General features: G+C 30.2%; 2 protein-coding genes and 1 non-coding gene across 3 annotated transcripts; 2 read left to right on the plus strand and 1 right to left on the minus strand.

The window, feature by feature from the left end:
* The first annotated feature begins 673 nt into the window (after positions 1-673).
* Positions 674-3,653, plus strand: LOC126668688 (uncharacterized). Its single transcript, XM_050361871.1, has 2 exons — positions 674-1,487; positions 3,490-3,653. Exons 1-2 carry the CDS (start codon positions 674-676, stop codon positions 3,651-3,653), a joined length of 978 nt encoding a protein of 325 aa, XP_050217828.1.
* Positions 3,654-4,757: 1,104 nt separating this feature from the next.
* TRNAG-UCC (transfer RNA glycine (anticodon UCC)) lies at positions 4,758-4,829 on the minus strand. Its single transcript has one exon. It is a non-coding gene; the product is annotated as a tRNA-Gly (tRNA).
* Positions 4,830-23,191: 18,362 nt separating this feature from the next.
* On the plus strand, positions 23,192-24,744 carry LOC126669003 (probable sugar phosphate/phosphate translocator At4g32390). The gene has a single exon (XM_050362279.2). The coding sequence runs from the start codon at positions 23,357-23,359 to the stop codon at positions 24,410-24,412; it is 1,056 nt and encodes a 351-aa protein (XP_050218236.1). The 5' UTR covers positions 23,192-23,356; the 3' UTR covers positions 24,413-24,744.
* Positions 24,745-25,232: the final 488 nt, after the last annotated feature.

Raw genomic sequence — 25,232 nt, forward strand, 5'->3', positions numbered from 1 at the left:
TAAAAATGAAGTTTTATAATCAAAATATGACAAATAAAATAAGAACAAAGGGTCAACGTAGTCTTCAAACTGATGTCCCGAAGTCAAACAAGTATATTTTTTTCTTTTTGGATCAATTAAATCAATAAATTTGTATTTTCGGAATCAAATAAATTCATTTTAACTTTTTGAATCAATTAGACCCAAGACTCTTAAATTAGGGCAACTAACTGCAAAATTATACATCTCAAATGTGGATTTATTTGATTTTGAAATATAAATTTGAAAGTCTAATTGACTCAAGTGACTCATTTGACCCCGGAAATACAAACTTTAGGTCTAATTGAATCAAAAAGTTAAAATGGACTTATTTAATTCCGATCGTGTAAAAAACTTATAATTCAGTAATTGCAAATTTTCTAACCCTCATTTTGTTCCTTTTCTAAAGAAAAACCAGTACAAGCCACAGCAAAATAAGAAAGTCTATCTCCTATAAGCTTACACTAATCATGATTCTTAACGTGGCATAACTTTTCTGCCATTCTTAATCTGGATTCTTAAGTTTAATTTGAAATTTCTATGTGATTTCTCAAGAATATCAAATTTTAAAAATTTCAAGTATATAATCACCATACCTATACCTGTAATTTTCCACACACACTCTACACTATAATTTTATTAAATTTCTACTCCAATGCCTACAATTACTCTCGAAGAGCTTCACACCTATCATGCAATCGATCGAGAAATATTTTCTCGACTGCTTATACCTTTGTCGCGAAATCCCGCCGAATCTTTATTAGTCATGGCTTTATGGCTATGGCTGGAAGAAAAAGGTTACCCAAATATGATAGTAAAAATGAGAAGTCTATCAAATCTTTTGTTGAATGCTTTAGCCGACGAAGCTGTTTTGTGTCTGAAATGTCTCAAAGCCAACACTTTTCCAATGTCGTCGCCTAATATCCAGTCGTCGTCTAATATCCCACTTACTGCGAGAATTTTGGAAAAAAATATTTCTTTAGAAATTTTTTACCATAACAAATTCGTTGCAATTAGTGGGATCAAGAATTTTCTCAACACTGTTTGTTCTAAAATATTTACTGACATTTTGCAGCTTGTTTTAGCAGCAGAAAATGGGCCGTCGCCATTTCTTGCGATTCCTGGTTTTCCTCATCCGATATTCGGTAATGTTACTATAATTCCAAGATCCTTGGATTATAATTTTCCGACAGGAGGGTTATGGGGTTGGCATCCGACAAACAATAATGTTTCCGAAGATGAGAGGACGATGTTTCTGACGTTTTCGAGAGGCTTTTCTGTGACGAAAGAAGAAGTTACTGAGCTTTTCACAAGGTTACATGGACCGAATAGTGTTGTTTGTGTTCAAATGCAAGAAAATATCGTCGCCTTAAATGAGCAGCCTTTGTTTGCTAAAATGATATTGGATTCAATTACTACTGTTGATAAAATCCTGAATGGACGACGCATCGCCAAGTTTCGGATTAATGGTAAGCATATTTGGGCTCGGAAGTACGAACGCAGAGAGTAGATTTTTTCCTTTAAACTATTAATAATTGTCTACTTAATATTTCTTGAAATAAAAAAAATGTATCCACATTGATCTCCACTCGCCACTCAATAACTGTACGGCTTGATTATTACTTATATATGCAACTATGCAAGTATCTTTCAGTTTTAATTTATTCTGTTCTTGTTATATTTATTTGTGGTTGTTTCTCTTTTGTTTGGCATCTGTGGTGACGAAATTATTTGGTTTCACGTTTTTATCTGGCGACAAAGTTTTGACTTTGGCGATTGTATCACTTTAGATTTATTTTAAAACTTCCATTCGAGACTCTCTTTGGAACAATTTTAATTGTCTAATGGAATTTATTTGTTTATATAAAATTCATTTACAAACGAATTCCGCCATTTAGAATGAAAGAATACAAATTATAAAATGAAAATAAATTTTATATTTTTATATTTGAAATAAATTTTTAAATTCAATTATTTTTAATTTTGTTTCCGAACTAATCTTATAAGCATATTTATTAAAGATACTCAAAGATAGAAGTAACCAACTGCGATTATTTTATATTACAGATTTATTAATACTATATTAAATAAAAAATTTGAAATTAATGATATTCAAGTCACTGCTACAATTTTGATTTCCTAACTCTTAAGTCGTAGCCTTAATTGTGCGTAAACTCTCGAGTTTTGGATTTTTTTGCCACATTATGTGGCTTTAATGTACACTCTAAATTCATTAAAAAAAGACACTGCTACAATAACTAAAATATATAAAAATAATGTTTACTAACTTTAAAAATTAAAATAGCATGAGAAAAGGTGGAGATAGGGGTGAGCAACGGTCGGTTCGCTCACTGAACCGCCCAAAAATTCAAAACCGTTCGGTTTTTAAAAATTTCGGTCACCGAACCGTATTAACCAAAATTATATCAAAACTGAATTAACCAAACCGAAATATTTTGGTTCGGTTTGGTTTGGTTCGCTCAAAAACCGTAATATTTTTTATGTGATTTTTAGAAAGAAAAAAAAACAATTTTTTTAAAAAAATAGAAAGAAAATAGAGAAATTTTACCTAGAGAGTACATGTGGTTTAAATTAAATCTATATTTATCGTTTTTTATTATAAAACTATAAAAATAAACGAGCTTAATATATAAATGTGTGTATATAAAAGCTTAAAACAACGTAGTTTTGAAATACGGTTGATTTGGTTATTACGGTTATTTTTTTGTCAAAACCGTAAACCAAACCGAATAGTCAAAATTTTAAAAATTCGGACCGTAACCAAACCGTATTTTCAAATTATATTTTAGTTTGATTAATTCAGTTTAATTCAGTTCGATTTCGATTTTAACCGTTTAATGCTCACCCCTAGGTGGAGATGAAAATTAAGAAGAAGATAAGAAAGATAAACAAAAAAAAGAATATCAATAATAAAAATAAAATTTACAAAAATAAGGATAATTTAGTCAAATAAAATTGTTGTTTTGAGTTTGTAGAATTCATATGCAAATTCCACTTATTTTAGTTGCATTTACAATTTCTCAAATTATAACTAAATTCAATTGTAGGATTTCAATTCCGAAAATTGTATTAACTCATTATTCATTTCAAAGTTCAAAACACAGAAATTCATATAATTTTAAAAATTCATTTATTTTAAAGGGGGGCCTAATATCGAATTATAGTTTTGTGGTGTATTAATTTTGGAGATATCTAAGGCATTACTGTTTTGTAATTTAATTATGGAAGGTGTTGTAGGACAAATCGTGGTGGAGCTCCACACTTACGCTAACAAATTGTGGTGGGATGCTGATGGAAACCATATACGGCGAGCAAAACAAACCCAGATACAGCCAAGAGTTTAAATGGCACAGGCATTGTTCTTGAATCGGGAAAGGAAATTCAAATTCAACTTGAAGTATCCGTAGCATATGCAGTTTATTCATTAATGGCCATTCTATTGATATGTAGAATTAATTAGAATTAGCAAAGAAAACTTGTTGGGTGCTGGTAGATTTGGAAGTGTTTACGATTTAGATCCACCCGGGATTGTAGCAGTCAAGAAAATGTTTGCAACCTTGAGATCATTTCACTGCAATGGCAATGTAGTAACGGTTTTAAAACTGTTGCAATAGTATATACAAGAGTAAAGGATGATCATCGCGAGTGTTCTCTCGAGTTCCATTGAACTTGTGCTTTAGAATATTGTTGAGGAATAAGGCACAAGAACATAGTAAATTAGTTCCAAGGTTGGTGTCATGAAAATCAGTACGAATACATGTCCAACGGAAGTCTTGATCGCTACATAGGGAATAGCAAGATTACTCCACAGCCATTCTGAATCAGTCACAACAATGGTTGCTGGTTACGACAGAATCCTATGTTTTTACAGCTTTGATATGGTTGTGATTGAAGTTGTTTAGGGGCGAAGATCGAAATGCGATTTGAAAGAAGATAGTTTAGTAGATTATACACGGAATTCACATGAAAAGAATGCAGTAATGGAAGGAATCAATGCAAGAACAAGTTAATAACTGGTTGGACTTGCTTGCTCGCATCTTGATTCTAACTCTTATCCGAAGATAAGAAAAGTTGAGCAGATATTTTTTGAACCCTAATGAGAGTTTAAGGGAGCTACCTCAATCAACGCCTAATCAGTGTACATACCATCGCTATGTTCTTCAAATTCAAGCTCTACTAATTTTGGTATTAATTCATTGTTGTATCTATCATTGTCAATGGAAAGACAATGATACAATAATCAAAAATTATATTCAACTCGCTCGACCGAGTTTGGGATCGGTAAAGAATTGAAAATTTAATTCAACTCGACTCAATTTATTATTTGTTTAAACAATTAATATTTAGTATGAAATAAGAATATTACTATCAATGTGTATAATTATCAAGAATATAGAGGTAAATTATGTTTTAATTAAGCTCGTGAATCCGTCTAGCAGAATATTCCGTATTTCATACTCAGTTCGATAATTTTAGTCGATTGAGTAACTCGGACTTGACTAGATGAACATCAAATAAATTTTAGTATTTTTTTAAGTAATTTCTTGCTTGATAGTTAGTTGGCTCTTGATTCCATGCCTAAGATAACAGAAGTCCAATGATAACTTGGTGTAATTAACTCATTTTTCTGTTATTTTTTTCCCTAAATAATACCAAAAAAAATTGGTGTAATACTGAACTCATTTCTCTCTTTTCACTCCTAAATAGGATACAAAAAATGCGTCTGCCGGGAGTCGAACCCGGGTCTATTGCTTGGAAGGCAATTATCCTAACCGTTGGACTACAAACGCTTTTTTGATTATCTTATCGATTTATTTATAGACTAACTAAAAATACAACCCAGGAAGAGAATTCTAACAGAGTTCAATTAAAATCAAGGTTATGGCTTTATGAATAAACACACTAAATTTAATATTTTAACTTATTCTATATTTTCAATTTCAAATAGTCAAATATTTTTTTACCAAACCGGCTTCAATTGTTTCTTGTCATCTCATATCAAAAGGTAAAACAAGCCGAAATATCAAGTTGAAGATATTCTTCGAAACTATGATTTTAGTTTTAATTGATTTTTTGTGCCGATTTTGGCAGATAAAATGAATTTTTGTCAAAAATAATTCTATTTTTTTTTCACAAATTACATACGATGTTCTACAAGGGTTTCTACCATGAAACGGTATCTTTAGCCCATCTACATTCGGACTAATCGATTTATCTTTTACGATAGGTAAAATTCTAATATAAAATTTCTATGTATACAAATACACTGTAATTTTATTTAAATTAGGAAATCACTTTACCAATCTAATAGAATTGCATTAATTAATTTAGCTGCTCATATATTGTATTGGATTATCAAATTTGAGATGATTTTGCTGGTGAGTTGATGAACCTATAATGCTAGTATGCTACCGATTTACTGGGCTAATTCATGTAATGAAAAGATGAAAATCAAGGCCTAATACCATTTGCTGCTTGATAAAAAGAGAGAATTAGCCTAAATATTGTATTGAGCATAATTAATCTCAATATTACTTTAACAAAAATCCATTTAACGAAATACGGTTATTAAATTTCAAATTTGATTTATCAACTATTTGTTTGCATAAATATACTTTTGAAATTGCAAAATAAAGAGTCATTATTGATAACCTCTCATAATTGATTTATATGTTTCCATATCTTTTAAATTTTTCATAGATTCTTTCTATCTATTATCCTATTAATCAAATTTTTCCATTTTATTTTAAATTTAGGTTGAAATGACTCTCACGACAATTCCGCTACCACCAGTTTCATCAGTTGCCATTATTCCCATCCGCCACTGGCCACACCACAACAGCTCCATCTTCTTTAAGTCTCGCTATCCTCAAATACAACTGCAACTCCTTCTTTCACTCCTAAAATTTTGTCATTTTACGACGGATTTTTCCGTAGCTAAATTACCAAAATCCGTCGCTAATACGTTTAGCGACGGAGACAGATTAAATCCGTTGCTAATTATTTTCACGATGGAAAAAAAATTAGCGACGGAATTATAAAAATTTAGCGATGGATTTGAATCTGTCGCTAAATTTTTTAAATTAAAAAATCTGGATGGATTTTAATAAAATCGTAAAAAAAATTGTAAAAAAAATTAAATATAACTAAAAATATTTAATAATAATAATTTACGATGGATTTTAATAAAATCGTAAAAAAAATTATATTATTTAATTTGACACCCACCGTCATCCACGCACCCACGCTAGGTTATCCCCCGTCATTACCCCATGATTTTTGCAAACTTCCCAGTAGGCCACCCACATCCCTCCATTACTCACACTCAATCCTCTTTAATCCTAAAGTTCCCTCACGCGTAGCTCCATCTTAACCACTCATATTTTTATTCTATATCTATCTACATTATAATTAAATATAACTAAAAATAACAAATATTTACTCTAGCATATTAGAATATTTTTTTATAAGAATTATTTTAAATAATTATTTTTAAAAATAAATTAATAATTCTTTTCAATATTTTCAAAAAAAAAATTGATAAACTTTTTTATTTTTATTTTTAATTAATAATTTTTTTGAATATTTTGTTTTAAAATAACTTTTGTAAAATAAATATTTTTTTAAATAAAAAGTTAATATTATTATATTAATATTTTTAAATAAATATTTATTTTAAAATTTAATATATTTTAATAAACATTTTTTTAATTAAAAACTAATTTTTTTAAGTTAAAATTATTTTAAATTATTTTTAAATTTTTTAAAATATTTTGTTTTAAGATAACTTTTTAAACAAATAATTTTTTAAAATAAAAAATTAATATATTTTTTATATTAATATTTTTTAAATAAATATTTTTTTTAGAAAAATTTATATATTTTAATAAATATTTTTTAAATAAAAAATTAATTTTTTTATATAATTTTTTTATAAATAATTATTTAGTGAAGGATTTAGAAATCCGTTGCTAAATCTCCATATTTAGCGACGGAATTCTGAATCCATCGCTAAATCTGTATATTTAGCGACGAATTTCTAAGTCCGTTAAAATCCGTCGCTAAAATTGGCGAGATAACTTACGCCAATTTTTCGACGAAATTAGCGACGGATTCAAAATCATCTTTTACGGTGCACATACATGGAACCTAAAACAATCCCAATATATGCCGCCGTTGTCGTTTCACCGCTTTATCTGGGTTAATTCGAACTCTTTTACTTACCATTCGGGTTGCTTCTGGTGAAGGACTAGTAGGACGGCAGGACTTGGAGAAAAGGAATGGAGCAGCAAAAGAAGAAGGGAAGAAGAGAGGTGGCGGCCGTGGTGAAGAAAAAACAGGTGAAGAAATAGGTCAAATGGACAAAAGGGAAAAAATGTTCCTAAAAATTAATTAATCAGAGATAATTAGTAAGAAGGGGTGAAATAATACTAAAAAAACTATAATTTTATAATTGGTAAATATTTTAGACATTAAGGCTATTTTTTAATCTTTTTCTATTGCCACGTCAGTAAATTAACAATAGTCCGTCAAAATCATTGACAGAAGGGTTTTTTTGTTCAATTTAAAAACAACGAGGGTTTTTTTGTATCCAAAAATAATTTAAGAGCTGATATGTATTTTTGAGAAAATTTAGAGAATTTTTTTATACCTTTTGCAATTTAAAATATAAAAAGGCTTTTGGGATAAGGTTATTGATCGTGAGGGTACTTAAAATATCATATTTTTATAATTTAATCACTAAATTTTTATTTGTTTTATTTTTGTGGAATATTGATAATATAAATCCTAATGTTTCAATTTTGTATATCACACAATTTTTAAATCTTACAAAATATATCATAATTTTAAATCTTGCCAATTTATTACACCACAATTTTTATTTGTTTCATTTCTGTAAGGGATGGCAAAATAAATTTTGTACATATAGACCTCATATCATCTCAAAACGATATGCGTATATTTAAAAAAAAAATCAAAAAGAGGCTGGACCAAAATAGCAAAAGCTAAAGATGGTAACATATTTGAGAAAAACACTAAAATTGTGGGTAAAAAGGTCGATTTCGCCAAAATTAAATTGTAAGCAAAACGTTGTGAAAAAATGGCGCATTTTTTAAAATGAGGAAACCACAGAGAAAAGGCTCATCTCCTCAACTCAAGGATGAAAAATGGAGCATTGTTCTGAAAAGGGCACCACCGTTATTACCAAATGTGTGTAATCATTGTGTTTACAGGTATGTGATCATCTGTTGATTGAAATGCCTTATTTATTTGATTGAATTGATAATTTAATTTAGTGATTAAAGTTATGTAATAGATTACCTAGTTTCGCAATTCAAAAAAGAAAACCGGTAATTAGGTTCAAGGAACAGAGATCCTACTAGTACTTACTGTTAAAATATTGCATAATTAAGCTTCTTTATATCACTGTTTTAATTTAACCTCGATGCATGAATAGTTTGGCAATTGTCCTTGATGTTAGACTTCACCATTTGGATTTCAAATAGGAGAGATTACACTACTATCCCACAAACACTTACTGTTAGAAATTTACAATCTTTATTGCATTCTATATCACTGTTTTAATGTCGATGCACGGATAGTTTGTTAATTCTGGTTTGAGTGTGATCAAGATGGTTGAGATTGAGAGAAATGACTAAGTGCAGGTAAACCTTGTGTTCTAGTATATATCTAGTGAAGCAATTCTATATTTTCCATTTAAGCTTATGGAATAGTTTCCCTTGAGAAAAAAATATTTTGTTACTTAACATAGAGTGGATGTGTGGAAATCTCTTTTCTTTAGAAGTCCGGTACAACTATGTCTCGAGAATAATATACATTGGATAAATGTGTCAAATTGAACTTGCTACTGTCAGTTCCTTGAGGAAATCTGATCTTGTAATGTATGGCTGAGAACTGGGCATTTCAGGCTTGTGATGAAAGAGTTGCCAGCAGCTGTTTGCCCTGTGTATAGAGTTGGGTGGCCTTTCTTTAGCGTGATTTGCAATTACAACATGGACTTATATTCTTGTTTTGCTATAAATGTATTTCATTTTTCGGTTATCTGGTTCATTATGACAATCTATGAGTCATTTTTCGGTTTTTGTTCAAAGTTATGTAAATGCTTAACTTCTGCTTCTTATGATTAAGTTACTGATTATGAATGTTTAATCAGGATCCATTAATTTCAAACAATATTATCTTCCCACCAACTTGGATGTTCTGAGGAGATCATTACTATTGGCCCATTGCTGTTGTTCTCTCCCTTAATGTAGCACATTCAGATCATTTACCTTTAGGTTTTTCTTCCTCTTGAATCTTATTACTTAGTGATGGAACACTAAAAACAGAAATTATTATTCGTAAAATGGTTGAGAAAAATTTTAGGTGTATTAAAGTGCATGGTTTTCGTCATGCAATCTGTGAATTAACCATATCTAAGGACCTATCTAATATCTTAGATTAACTTAACATCCAACATTTGTAATTGAAGTCTATTTGGGTTTCTGTTAGATCACAGAAGGAACTAGATGAAGCCAAGTTGAAATTTGTATGTCCCTGATTAATGTGTTTTATCTTTGATATTGGCCACTACCATGCCTTGAACATAATATCCTGAACCGTAATGATCCTGTTCTTAGACTGGATTTTACAATTTCTGCATCTTTTTTCATCTAGTTTATTCTAGTAATTGGAAATGCTATGGTTTCTAGCATCTCATATGGTGTGCTTTGCATGTGCATGCCATAGTGTCATTGTCAACTTCAATTTACTATTGAATGGATTGACTAAATAAGTCAAATTTGTTTTTCATTTGGCTAAATATTAACCGTCTTAGCTGTGCACATTTTATGTTTGTTTAATTTCTTTGTACTTGCAGGTCGATCATGTTTTTTCCATAAATATTTACTAAGGGTTTCTTCAACTGGAAAATCGCCGCAGAGGTGTCACAAGAACTTCGTAAATTACCAAACCATGGTGTGCATATGATTTTAATGATAATAAACTTTTGAACTATTTAAACTTCTGTTGGCTTTTGTGATTATGCTGCGGTCATTTAGCTGGGGCATTCCATTAGATTTATGTTAACTGGTTTATTCTGCAGAAAAAAGATATTGAAGTAAGCTCAGAAGAATTGCTCTGAGGATTGGGATAATCCATGTGAAAGAGATATTCCGGTGAGTGGTTCTACTGATTTAATTTTGGCTTGCCTATAAAGACAACTATGTTGAATGAATATTTAGAGTACATTGCTTAAAAAATCAAGTACAAACTGATTATTATGCAAATCAAAATAAATTATAGGGTAACAGAAAGTTACATAACAAGTAGTGCTTGTAAAATAAAAGACATAACTATTAACTAGGTTGAATCCAACAACTTCGACTCTGTTCCCAGACATTGGGTGAAAAATAATCCATTGATAAATCACTGCCGAAAGTATGATATTTACTTGTATCAAGTGAATAGAATATCATTCTGTCAAACTTGTCGAGTCTTGAAAAGTATATCTTGTTCTCCATTCCTGGAATTTTTGCCATCATAGAGAAGCATGATGAATTATTAATGAACAACATGTGATGTCCCAAACTTTTAACTTCGATCCAAGTCTTCTTACACTGATCCAACTGAAAAACTAGCACTTTTCTTCCCGATTGACCCACAAAAACGGAGAGAATCTCTTTATCAAATTTTAAAAGATAGTTACGCTCATAATCTAAGCAAGGGCTATGAGGTTTAATAAGAACCTTCCACTAACAATTATCTTCTTTTATTCTAAATGTGCCTAATCTTCCCTTTTTATCTAAAAAATAGAACAAGTCATTTTGAATAACTGGAGTGTTGTTGCTTGGAATAAATTTTTTACCTATGGGATGGCGATTCCATCTATTATCCACCATACAAAAATATAAGATAGAGTAGTCGTGTTCCAAGCGATCTGCAATGCCAACAAATGAGCACTGGGATGAAGTTGGTGAGTATGAAAAGCCCATGCTCTGCAAGAAACCGAATTCAGTTCTGTCAGGAAGTTGGTGAATAATCTTTTTGAAAGGATTATAGCAGAAAACATATACGCCTTTTGTCATAAACAGCCATCCATCCTTGGAGAAAACGATTGTGCTATCCGACAGTGAGTCTGGAATTGCATCTTCCATATAATATGTTTCTGCCCTCTTCATGTCGATGAGGTTGATAGTTCCACTTTTGAAAAACATGAAGCATGGATAAAACATTTGACTGCTTTGTAAACCTATATTATTGGATGTCCAGTGGAGCGGAGGAGTTACCGACAGAAAATTCTTGCAAACTCGACGGAAGCATATATAATCGAATAGGAAAAGGCGTTCCCAAACAAGTGTTAGCACATCCAATGGCAAATCAGTAATCATACTTTCTCTGTCTTCTTCTTCTGGTCTTTGCTCGATGACTGCATTTTCTTCTTCATAATCTGTATTAAGCTCCTCTTGTTCAACTCTAGTATGATGGAGAAGTACTTTGCGTCCCTGATCCAATCTGAGATCTTCCGGCATCATCCAACATTGTACAGATTGTTGCTTTATTATATCATTGCAATACACATAAGTTGATCTACGTTGTTTTTCCAAGTTATAGCAAAAGACCTTATCATTTATGATGTAGCAAATGCATCCTGCTTCAATTCCTTTAAGATCATCACTTACTGAACACGACGTCGAGTAGTCGGTGCTCAAAAATAAAGCTCTATCCTCTAAACTTTCCACCTCTAGCCACTCCATTTTAGAGAAATCCAATTTGAAAACCTCTACATCTTCAATCTCTTCCCAACTTTTTCCACGAAAGCACAAATTTACGTACAAAAGTTGATCACATGATTCGACCATGTAATCTGAAAAATGCAATATTTGGCGAGGTTTTGGTAGATTTAGTTCTAAATCTTGTAGAAAAAACTCATCTATATGATTTATCTCTATCATGAAGATCTTTTCGAACAAAGAAGTTGCAACATATAATATCTCGTCGCACATAGAAAAAAGTTGAAAACCATCCTCATTTTCAGGTTCGACCCCAAAATCATGTGTGGTCCAGCTATGATCTTGAGGTCCACATGACACTATGCGCCGATTATAAGAATAAAAAAGAACCAACTTACTTTTGGGATGAGTTGGCGGTAGAGTGAGAATGGCCTTGTGTAAATGTAAATCACGTTGAAGGAAGGGTAGGTTGATGGTTTCAAGAGAAACTGGATTCCACAAACTGTATTGATATTCCCTATTTTCCAATATTGACCAGCCGAAGTAACTCCCCAGGATGGTGTTATGGTACAATTCTGTAATATTTCGAGTGTAATTTGCGCTGGTTTCTAAATTGTAAAAGGTTTGAGTTTTTGATATCATAACAAGCCAAGGAGTTGATGTTGGCGAAGGAATTGGAACTTTTAAATTCTCAGTTATATCACAAACTTTCTTGTTATCAATTTTACTGCATCGTCCTACCATCTTAGGACGAATATTTTGTTGTGATAAAAGACAGACAAAAATTTGTAGATTTGTTATTATGAAGCAGCAGCTAGTATGTCCGTATTTATATAACACTAGTTTCAGTTTCAGTGTCCCAGTAGGATTTCCAGCCCTCCACTCTCAGGCTTTTAGTTTTAACCTGAAAATATTAAAATAAAGATTTAAGTATTTTATATGATTTGATTTTCTTTGTCACAAAAGTATTTTATTCGATTTGATCTTCCCAATCACAAGAGGAATCCAAATTATAGTTTCACATTTAGAGCATCCCTAATGGACTCTCTAAAATTGTCAAACTCTTTAAATTAAAGAGTTTGATAATAAATTAGGAGTACAATGAACTCTCTATTCTTTATATTTAGAGTAGAGAGTAAAAATGGCTCTCCACATATAGAGAGTCATTTTCACTCTCTACTTCATTTTTCAAATAGTAAAATTTTAAATTTTAAAAAATAAGATGGTTATTTTTACTTTTAAATATTATATTTTTATTTTTAGTCAAAAATTGAATAAATAAATAAATAGATAATTAAATAAATAAAAATAATTTTATTAATATTTTATATTTTATATGAAAATAAAATAAAATTTAATATTAGAGAGGCAATTAATTTAATATATTTAATACTTTTTATTTTATTATTAATTATTAAAATTATATTCAATAAAAAACTAATATTAAAGAGTCCATTGGAGTGAAATTTTAAGTATCACTCTTTATTTTTAAGATGCTCTTTATTTTACAAAAGATGCTCTTTATTTTAAAAATACCATTGGGGATACTCTTAGTTTTGTCTCTTTGTTTTGACGTAAAAATATATTAAAATAAAAATTTAAGTATTTGATTTGATTTTCCTAGTCACAAAAGGAGTTGAAATTATAGTTTTATTTTACTTCTATGCGAGACTGACTAGAAAATATTTTGCATTTAATGTCTTAAAAACACCCGACCTTTTATCACATTTTCAATCTTACCATGATATTGAAAATCAGTCAATTTTACCTTATTTGCATTTTTCATTTCAATTGTACCGTGAAGCATAAAATTAATCTTTTTTTATTTGGCTAAAGTTAAAAAAAATCTCTAAATTAACCATTTTTGCATTAGATTAACTTTTTATATTAAATTGACCATTTTTAAAAAAAAATTTTGAACTTTTATCATATAAATAAAGGTCAATTTTATGTCTCAGGATACAATGAAATGAAAAAATATAAAATAGGATAAAATTAACAAATTTTCCACGTCAAGGTAGGATTGAAAAGGGGATGAAAGGTAAAAATTTTTTAAGGCATTAAGCCGCGTTGTAGTTACACAATGTATTTTTAATTTTTTTTTTCTAGTGAATCAAATGGAGTAACATAATTTTGCTTATCGATCAAGATGGTGGTGTCAGTTTACTATCCTTTTAAATATTCTTCTCTTCGTTGAAACTCGCGATACTACTATTCTAGTTGGCGAGAACGATCTTTAAATTATAATTTTAGATAAAATATAGAGTTGAGTAATTTAAACATATAGATTTTTTTAACATAATAATATAAATTTATGTCTTTTGATATTTTATGGAAAGTTCAGGAGCAAAAAGACCATTTATTTTAAGACCATCAATTTGGCAACCGGCAATTTAAAGATGATATGTTACAAATAATTTTTGGTACTCTTCAGCAAATTTTTAAAGGTTAATGCATAATTTAATCTCTAAATTATAGCACTTTATTTTCTGAATTTTATGATTTATTTTTGTTTTCTATAGAATTTTCCAGTTTTGTTTTTTCTATTTAGCCCCTTAACTTTCACTTTTATCAATAGCCGATGCTGGACAACTTTCATCACAACTGTGACAACTAGCAGTTCATTTTAGAACCGGATAAGCTGAAGGAAAGCAGAGTGACTCCCCTAAGAGCAAGGTTGTGATTGCAAACAGTGGCGAACTCCCACTGTAATTTGCTCCTTTTGCTCTTGTTTTTAATGGAAATAATTAGATTTATGTTTTGCCTTTTCTTTTATGGGCAAGCGTTGTAAAGCGCGTAATAGGCACTGTAAGTTTAATGTAAATTTTGAAAATATTTATAGTCGAAAAAAATTGTTGGTTGATGTCCAATGATGATAGTTGAAAAAAATCGTCCTAACTTAAAATGAATGACTTTTTAAAAAAAATGGACTTAATTGAATGTTTTTAAAATTTTATAATCAATTTATAAATTTAAAAGTTGATTTGGTCTTTTTAAACAATTTAGGAGTCAAATTGCAATTTTGTGCACCTAATTGTAAATTTTTTTTGTAAATTCGGGTGAATTTGTAATTTTTTGGATTAAATTAAAAAAATTAAAATATTTTAGAGGTCAATTTTAAATAGTTCATTTTAATTATTTACTAAATATTATTTTATTAGTTAATTATTTAATTTAAATATGAATTAATAGATGCCTCTTTTTTTGTCTGAAAGATTTTTATATCTCTTGGCTTTGATGACAAAAAGAAGCCAAACTACCAAATGAAAACACGGTTCTTTGAGAATCAAGAGATCTCTAAACCAGGGGCTCTTCATTTCAGAGAAATAAATGCTTCCATAATTAGCTATTATATACAGACTAATTCTACTCCAGTAAAAAGGTGTGGCCGATTTGAAGATCCGGTATTTAATTATTTTTGTGCTGGCTAGTTGTTCATAATACTTCATATGTATTTTGTCAAATAATGCATGCATGAATCAAAGCTTTATGGGTCTCACTTTTGGAAAATATATGCAGATGCAGGCTAAAAAAATTTTGTTATAATGGTAGAGTAGTTTTTTTTTATTTGGTTCATTTAGGTTTTGTTCTTTTGGATGACGTTACTATGTTTCTTTTACTCTAGTTTTAGGATGTCTCTAGATTTATTGACCTTAAAATACAATTTACATTATTTTTTATTTTTTATTTTTATTAGTAAGAAGGGGCAGTGGCGGAATCAGAAATTGTTTCCAGTCCGAGCTAAACAACATGCAATTAATAATATATAAATCATTTATATCATTATATGTGACTCTTTGGTTGATAAGGTTTCCTTTAAGCACATATGCACGTCTCACTCCATCTCTAATATTAATTTCGTGTTGATCAATCGAAATCCGATTTGCGTGATCCGCAATTATGCTTATAAGAATCAAACTCAACATGTGCTCTTTTTTCTCCCAAATTGGTACTCAAATTATCTTCTCCATCACAAGATTTGACATTTTTTGTCGTTCTGATAACAAATTTATCCATAACCTAAATTATATTATTTTGAATTTTTGATTAATTTTCATCAAATTATTTTCTAAAATATTCACAAAATATAGCCAAAAAATAAAATTTATCAATTATTTATCAACAAAAATAAAATGACAATAATGAAAATTATTTGCTTGTTGTAGTCTAAACACTTTTTTGATTTTTCGGTGAATAAATCAAGTTAAAGAATCTACAAAAATCAAGTTAATATAATTATTTCACAATATTTAACATATATAAACTAAATTTATTTGTACAAATAACTTTAAAAAAATATTACTTAATATGAATATTGTTTAATTTTGGAAGCGAATTTGTAATTAGAAAAATTAGGTTAGAAATTTTAAAAATTAGATTATAGAATTTAGTTGAAAAATCTAAGGAGTATATAAAAATTTGATGGTTTAATGAAGGATTTTATGGGATAAATTAAGGGTTTGATTGTGTAGTGGAAATGTGGGATTGGTGAAAATAATTTATTTTTCAAAAAGTGAAGAACGGGATAAATGAAGTAGCAGCAAGGGGACAAACTTGAATATTAAGGCCAAACGACTTGTTGTTTTGGTCTCAAAAAAATTGAAAAAAAGGAACCAAACGACTTGTCGGTTTGCCTTTTTAAAAACCTTAAGAAAAAGAAAGAAGACATAACGTCTTCTTCTTCAATTCCTGCGCACAGTTGCTGGCAGCCATGGCTTAACCTTCAGATCCACCTCCGGCTTCATCCAAACCAGTCCCGGTCCTTCCTTCCACTCTCCGTCGGCAGCCCTGGCTCGAGCCTACCCGAGCCTAAGGGTGGTTCCGCCTAGGGGTGTGCATTCGGTTTTTCGGTTCGGTTCGGAAGTGGAATTATCAAAACCGATCGGTTTTTTAAGAATTTTAAAACCGGTCGGAACTTTGAACAAAAAAATCGGTTCGGTTCGGTTCGGTTTTACCGAAATAGGAAAATAATTCTTTTTTCTTTAAATTTTACCCATAAAAAATTAAAATTAAATAAAAAAATTAAAAAAATTAAATTTAAAATTCAAATGTAAATCAATTGTGATGTTTTACACACAATAACACTTAAATATTAAAGAAAATAGTATTATTTTTTAAAAATAATAGTAATATTTCTATAAAAAATTAATAAATTTTAAAATATCGGTTTTTTCGGTTTTTAAAAACTCAAAACCGAACCGAACCGAGATGTATTAAAAAATCTTAATTCTAAAACCGAACCGGCGATTTTCGGTTTCGGTTCGGTTCGGTTTCGGTTCGGTTTTGCACACCCCTAGTTCCGCCCCTGAGAAGGGGTGTAAAATATACTAAAAAACTATAATTTTATAATTGGTAAATATTTTAGACATTAAGGCTATTATGAACCTTTTTCTATTGCCACGTTAGTAAATTAAGTAGTCCGTCAAAATCATTGACAGAAGGGTTTTTTTGTTCAATTTAAAAATAACGAGGGTTTTTTTGTACCCAAAAACATTTAAGGGCTTATATGTACTTTTAAGAAAAGTTAAAGGATTTTTTGTATCTTTTGCCTAAAAACAAAGTTGGTAACTTTTTTTTAATTCTTTTTTTTTCTAGTAAAATTTAAAATATTTTAATACATGTTGGGTGTTTGTTAAAAAGACCTGATCCAAAATGTCATAATCTTAATTAACTCATCAAGGTAGATGCATTATTAATTATTTTCTCCGGTAATGTTTAGTAGTGTCTGATTAATTAGTGCCCCTCCAACCCCAAAGCGTAGATGAGTTGGTAAGGCGCTTTTCTAGCTTAAGTGAGATCGCGGATTCGAACCGTACCCATATATGCAGCCGTTTAAAATTTAGAGTCAGAGTCTGCCTTCCGCAAGGGACCTACACGGCTCCAATGGGAATTAGTCTGAATGTGAAAGGTTTAAAAGTGTTGTCTTATAGCTGAGATCTGTTCAGAAAACTTCATGGACCTTGTAAAATAAAATTAATGCCCTCGGTGGGGAGAAATTCTACTCAAACAATAACGAAAGTTTACTAGTTTCTACATTGAAAGGGATTAAGGTTATTTATATTTCACTTCAACAAAATATTTTTTTTTTCTTTTATTTACTTTTGAAAATATATATTCTCTTAAAATTTACTCGACAAGGCATGAAGTAGAATATGCTTCGAAAAAATTTTAAAAATAAAAGAATGGTTTAAAATGACAAGGAACAAGATAGCAGGGAGAAAATGACAAAGCGGAAGACTTAAGATTCAACAAGTTAAATATGTCACAATTATAAGGACCACAAAGCAAGATATTAAAGAGACTTCTTAAGGGTTATTTATTGAAGTCTAATCACCATCTTGTTATCCAAGGGAGGCTGCCAAACCCATATTCAATTTTCATAAAAGTCTATTTAAATCTAAGTAGTTTGACTCAAAATGCACCGTCCCCAATTTTAAGGTCTCCGATCACAAAAGTTCCTTAACTTAATTTTCGATCACAAACCTGAATTTCAATTTCAAAATCACAAGAATCCTCTTTGCCCATAAAATAACTAAAATACCCCCTCAACTCGTTTAATTAAAAAAAAATCTAATTCCGTACAACCAACAAAACCAAACCTAAAACCATTTATAATCAAATCTAAAACTATCTAACCAAATCCGCTGCCACACACCCATTGAAAACCACTTTCGATATCCCACCACCCACCCACCGTCCAATTTTTTCCTGAAGGTCCGAGGAGCAGATCTGCTCCTCGAACCTTCAGAAAAAAACATTGGGCGGTGGGTGGGTGGTGCGGATATCCGAGGTGGTTTTCGGAGGGCGGTTGGGTGAGTGTCGATTTTAGGTTTGGTTGGATGATTTTAAGTTTAACTAGTGGGTCTAGATTTGGGTTATATGAAATTAGATTTTTAAAAATTAAATTATTTGAGGGGTATTTTAGTCATTTTTTGAAGAAAAAAAAGGACTTTCATGATTTTAAAATCGTAGTTCAGAGAGTTTTGTGATCAAAAAATGAACTTAGAGACTTTCGTGATCGGGACCTTAAAGTCAGGGGCGGTGGAAGATTTTAAGCCAAGTATTATAAACAAATTAAATTTATAAAAGTTATAAAGTTATAAATATAAATATAAATATAAATATAAAAATTGATAAAATTATAAATTATATTTTTTAAAAATATTCTTATATGTAAATAAATTATTTAAAGTCCGAAAACTATAGATCCAAATAATTCAAATAGTAGCAAAGATAAAATGATTTTTTTATTACTTTATAATAAAAAGTAAGTTTAATTTCTTATATTATACTATTACTGAACTAATAATGTTAATTCTATTTCTCCAAAATAAATAAAATATATCTATGAGGTAAATTTGACCATTAAAGTATGCGTAAAAGCTACATTAGAATTTGTTGAATTTTTTGGAACCATAAATCTTTATTTATGAGTTGACTCTAACTTGAAGGCATATATTTTTGTAGTAATATTTACTTGGGTCAAATTTATCAATAATCATTGATAGCACAAAAAATGAATTAGTAATATTTGAATTTGTTTGGAGTTGATATTTTAATAGTATAGGAGTATCAAATTAAATAAGGCCTGCAAATTGTGTACTGTCAAAAACACTATTTTAAAACTGTATTCCAGATTAAATAGGCTTCACAAGAATTTACAGCTCGATATATTCAATCAGTTTAACTCTGACTTTTTTATTAATAATAATTAAATTAAAAATATGAATTATTATAATTTTATTAATAAAAAATATGATGATATATCTAAAAAAAATATTAAATATGTCATCATATTAGAAAGCAGATTAAGAAATGATAAATTGCAGAATATGGTCCAAAAAAAATACTATAATAGAAAACAGATTAAGAAATGATAAATTGCAGAATATGGCTTAAACATGGAAATAAAATATAATAAAAATGGTATCCACTATCTAGCCATGAAGTCTCCATCTCTCAACTAATGTGAAGGATTTCTTCTGTAAATTATTGACTAATTCAATTAAATTATTTTGGTTAGGTATTTTATTATGGAAATTTTTTCTTTATTTCTTGTCTTTTATGATCTCATTTTCAAATACAGTTTGCATCTTAATGATTAATTAGAAAATTCAACTCAATAATGTGTACAGGTTATTTAAAAAATAACATAAAATTTGTAAATTTACTTCACACGATATATATATGTGAATAATATATAATCTCACAACTCATAAGCACATCTAATATTCCAACTAATTATTCTTAATCATCTTCTAAGCATATATCTATATATTTCGTATCCCATTTGTTTACCTCCCATTTTGGGATGAAAATATGTGAGTGTTCATATGTCAATATTGGTCCGTCACAATTAATTTGTTGAAAATTTTATTTCTCTTTATTTCTATTTAGGAAACATAATTTTTAATATTGACTATGAATATATAATTTGTAACAATTAATTGGACAGTCTAATTAGTTAATTTATAAATTAAACAATTATATTCAAATTCTAATTAATTTAATTGAAAATTTGTAGTCATAGTTGAACCAATTAAATAAATTCATATGAGCAATTTACGTCAGACCAGTCTAGATATAATTTTTTTAATTTGTATAATATTATGCCAAATTTTTTTTATTGGTAAGCCCATCCGGTTTCCAAAACTTCGTCCTGACTAATCCGGATCCGACCCGCGTCGCGCACCTGGCATGGTGGGTGAGTCTGCCAGTGGGAATTTTCTGCATTCACAAGGACTCGAACTCGAGACCTTGCTTAAGTGATATCAAGCCGCTTACCACTTGCACCAACTCCCATTGATATTATGCCACAAATTTTAACATATCTATGTTTAATGTTTTGCAGTTTCCTTTTATATAATTTGAAAACATTTAAGTAAATGTAAGTGACTTTTCATTTAAACAAATATAAAGTATCAAAGTCAAATTCAATGTAATTAAATTTCAGCCAAAATGTTTTAAATCCAGGATGATATTGTACTCGTTTATTTTATAGCTAAATGCAAATTAAATTGTGACTTTTAATGTGATTTGCAATTACAATACAAACTTCTAAAATTTAGCAAAATCGGTGTATAATTTTTACATTTTTACAAATAGGCACATGCAATACTTGTTTTTTCCAAAAAAAAAAACTCTGATGCAAACACATAAGAAACATAATTTTGGAAGCCATATAGTCGATATATTTTTTGGATAATTTTTGATCGGCCATCACTTTTTTTTGATATTTTTGATTTATTTTCGTAACTATTGAATTTTTTTAATTTTATTTTACGGTCTTGAGCCTTTTTGATATTTTATACCAAATTCATAAGGTATTTGACAAAAGCGAAAGCCGAAGCAAACTGGCAAAGAGACGACTGACGAGAGCTTTGAAAGTTAAAATTGTTGAATAGGCCCGCTCGTCACGTTAATTGCAACAACGCTACCTAGCAACATCCAAATGTCTAATGCGGGTGCACATGACAATTGCAAGCTTACACATGAAAATTGAAATATTACATAAATAAGGTTAAAAGCTTTTTAGATAACTAAACTTTCAAGTAATTTAAAAAGGAATATCGAACTTCAAATTATTTTCAATTTTATTTCATATTACTTTATTTATACGGCCATCTAATCAAAATATTTATAATGTTGGTATACGTTATCAAATTGTATATTTTATTTAAAAATAAATACTAGTTTAAGTGAGGTGTAACTATATTGTTGGTCATAATATTATAACTCGAACAACAACATTATTAAAATTAGGTCAGCAAGATTTAAAATTTGACAACTTTAAAAACTAAATTAAAATACGATATTCTTTTTAACATGATTAAAAAGTACAATCACATCTAGCAATTTTTTCGTAGAAATGGTCTTTATGTTAAGGTTGGAAAAAAATTAATTTTAAAAATTGTTACTTTAAAAAAACTAAATGTGTTTTTCTTATGAAAAATCATTTTTAGAAAATTAATATTATAATTTTGAAAAATAATTTAAACTAAATAATAAATTAATTGAAAATATAAAAGCGTTGTTTTTAATATAACCAATTAAGTTATAAAAAAGGTTATTAATCATAAAATAAAAACCAATTTTCATTACTGTCACTATAGGAGATAATAACTTTAGAAAAAACGGGAAGGAGCATTTTTTAGAAGCATAAGTTGGCTTAAAGGCCAAGATAACTTAATTGTGGAGTCGGATGCAATGGAGGTCATTTTGGAACTTCGCAATCCTAACCTCAAGGACTCGGAGATGTTAGTGGACGATTGTCTATTATTAGCTAAGCAGTTTCATAATCTTGTTTTTTCTTTTGTGAAGCGATCTGTGAATCAGGCTGCGCATGTAATGGTGCAAAATGCCCGTTCCATTTCAAGTTATCAGGAACGGTTTAACCATTTTTCAAAGTTTCTCGCTGATGTAACTGCTTATGATTTGATTTAATGAAATCAATTTCCCTTCCAAAAAAAACTTTAGAAAAACGAGAAGGAGCATTGTTGTTCAATCAAAATTTTAGTAACTTTAGATCATATTATATTTTAGTAGATAACGAGTATCTCATGAGATAAACTTGATATAGAATCGACATAATTATTTGATTGAAATCATCAAATATTTAACCCTTTGACGTTATAAAAAAATCAAGAAAATAATACTAATATAGTAAATAAATTATATGCTACTATTTTTCTTCAAGTTACCAAATCAATCTCCACAGATGCATCCATCACTTTAAAAAGGGAAAATTCCATAATTATATTCTCCGAATATACACTGCAACTACTTTATACTTAAACGACCAAGTAAATAATTAGATTAAATATTTGAAATAATTACATAGACGTATAATTTTAAACAATAATATACGAGCAAAGAGCTAACACGGTCTTTTAATTTGTGACTCAAGATCAAATAACTCACTTTCGAGTATTTTGATCAACTAAAGACAACATTTTTAATTTTCAAATTTATTTAGTATCCTTGTTTTTAGACCAATTAAGGATAAAGTTAGATAATTTTGAACCATGAACTTGCTCATATTGTATATTTTATCCGTAAAAAAATAAAAATAGAATTCTTAATTGATCAAAATGACTGAAAACGATATTTCATCATGCGTCACGAAGTTAAGGGATAATATTGACTTTTTTACTCAATAATATACATTATACACCTGGACCACCTAGAATGATAACTTTTCTGTCTTATTTTACCATGGATGCTTAGCGGGGATCCTCGTACATGGTGAATAACCAAATTCCAATTGATCACTTAAATATTTTTATTTAATAAATACGAATTTAATTTCCATTTAACTTTATAAATTGTATGAATATATAATTGGGGTAAAAAAGTAATTAAAGAGTTAAAAGAGGCCAAAGCAAAAACAAAGTAAAAAAAAAAACAAAGAAAGAGTCACAAGTCCGCTCAAACACCGCCACCTATCTCATCACTCCTAATTTAAAACATTTAATCACTCTCTTCTCCTCACAAACACAACGCCAAACCCTCTCCAATCTCAACCCTTTTCCTCTCCTCTCACCGCCGCCACAACCACCGTCACCACCCCCGCCTCCGCCGCCAAGATGGGCAAGGGTGGATCTTTAAGCGACAGCGTTTTGAAGAAGATCTTACTCTCCTACACCTATGTAGCAATCTGGATCTTCCTGTCATTCACAGTCATCGTCTACAACAAATACATCCTAGACAAAAAGATGTACAATTGGCCCTTCCCCATTTCTCTAACGATGATCCACATGTCGTTTTGTGCCACTTTAGCTGTCGTTCTTATCAAAGTTTTCAAAGTTGTGGAGCCGGTGACCATGTCTCGGGAGCTTTATTTATCCTCCGTTGTGCCCATTGGTGCCCTTTATTCTCTCAGTCTCTGGTTATCTAACTCTGCTTACATTTATTTATCTGTCTCTTTTATTCAGATGCTCAAAGCTTTGATGCCTGTGGCTGTGTATTCCATTGGGGTTTCTCTTAAAAGAGAGACTTTTAAGACTGATACCATGGTTAATATGTTGTCAATTTCTCTTGGTGTGGCTGTTGCTGCTTATGGGGAGGCTAGATTTGATTCGTGGGGTGTTTTTTTGCAATTGGGTGCTGTTGCTTTTGAAGCTACTAGGTTGGTTTTGATTCAAATCTTGCTCACTTCTAAGGGGATTACTCTTAATCCTATTACCTCTCTTTATTATGTTGCTCCTTGTTGTTTGGTTTTCTTGTTTATTCCTTGGATCTTTGTTGAGTACCCCATTTTGAAGGAGAGTTCGAGTTTCCATTTCGATTTTGTTGTTTTCGGGACCAATTCTTTCTGTGCTTTCGCTTTGAATCTTGCTGTGTTCTTGCTTGTTGGAAAGACCTCTGCTTTGACCATGAATGTGGCTGGTGTTGTTAAGGATTGGCTGTTGATTGCGTTTTCGTGGTCCGTTATTAAGGATACTGTTACCCCGATTAACCTCGTTGGATATGGACTTGCGTTTTTGGGTGTTGCGTACTACAATCATGCCAAATTGCAGGCATTGAAGGCTAAGGAGGCGCAGAAGAAGTCTCAACAGACCGACGAGGAGGAGGCTGGAAGATTGTTGGAGGAGAGGGAAGGAGAAGTAGTAGCGGGGAAGAGAAGCGAATCACAAGACTAAATCTTTACTTTAAGAGAGATAAATTTAGTTCTGATGTTGGATGGAGAGTATCGGAAAATAAGAGCAAAGGGAAGAAGATGCGGTGGTACTATGGTTCGGTCTTGGATGCAAAGGGAATGTAAGGCTGTCTCGGCTTTGATTTGCTCATTCGGTAATGATGTTTTATAGGTTTATGTTTGGTTATGCTAGTTATGGATGTTAGTAATGTTAGGGCTTTGAGATCCATATCTCAAATTCCCTGTATTTTTTCTTCTTTATTTTTGATCATTTATATTACTCTTGTTTATGTAGGAACCTTTATCATTTATGAACCTTTACTGCCTATTTATTCATATGTTATCATCTTACTCATGTAGATCTTTCACAATGTTATTGTGAATTTGCTATCTTCATTTCGTAGGTAAGCTATGAATCACATTTTGCATTGTTTTTAGTGTCTTCTTGTTTGTTTGTGCAAACTTTGGAAGTTGAAGGGTAAATAAAAAAGTGTCACTAATTTGGAAAGTTCAATGATGGTTTGGTAACAGAGTTACGGATATAAAGAATGCTGTTAGTGTGAAGGGAACTTTGCTAGTGGATAGCCGAGTTTATTAGGATGTAATTTGTGCACATTATTTGTTTGCTTCGACCTGTGGTTGAGAACTATGCATCTTATATGCTGCTGATGTTCATGTTGCTGAAGCTGAACATGGGCTAAGTGATGTGTTTGTGTGTGCGTATTCCTGCCCAATTTTTGACATGTTGTGAACGTTTATACTGTACAATCAATACATTTAGAGCATATTGAAGCAATAACTTCTAGTCGTAGATGATCTAAAGA

This window comes from Mercurialis annua, linkage group LG2, assembly GCF_937616625.2.
Source record: "Mercurialis annua linkage group LG2, ddMerAnnu1.2, whole genome shotgun sequence".
NCBI lineage: Eukaryota > Viridiplantae > Streptophyta > Magnoliopsida > Malpighiales > Euphorbiaceae > Mercurialis > Mercurialis annua.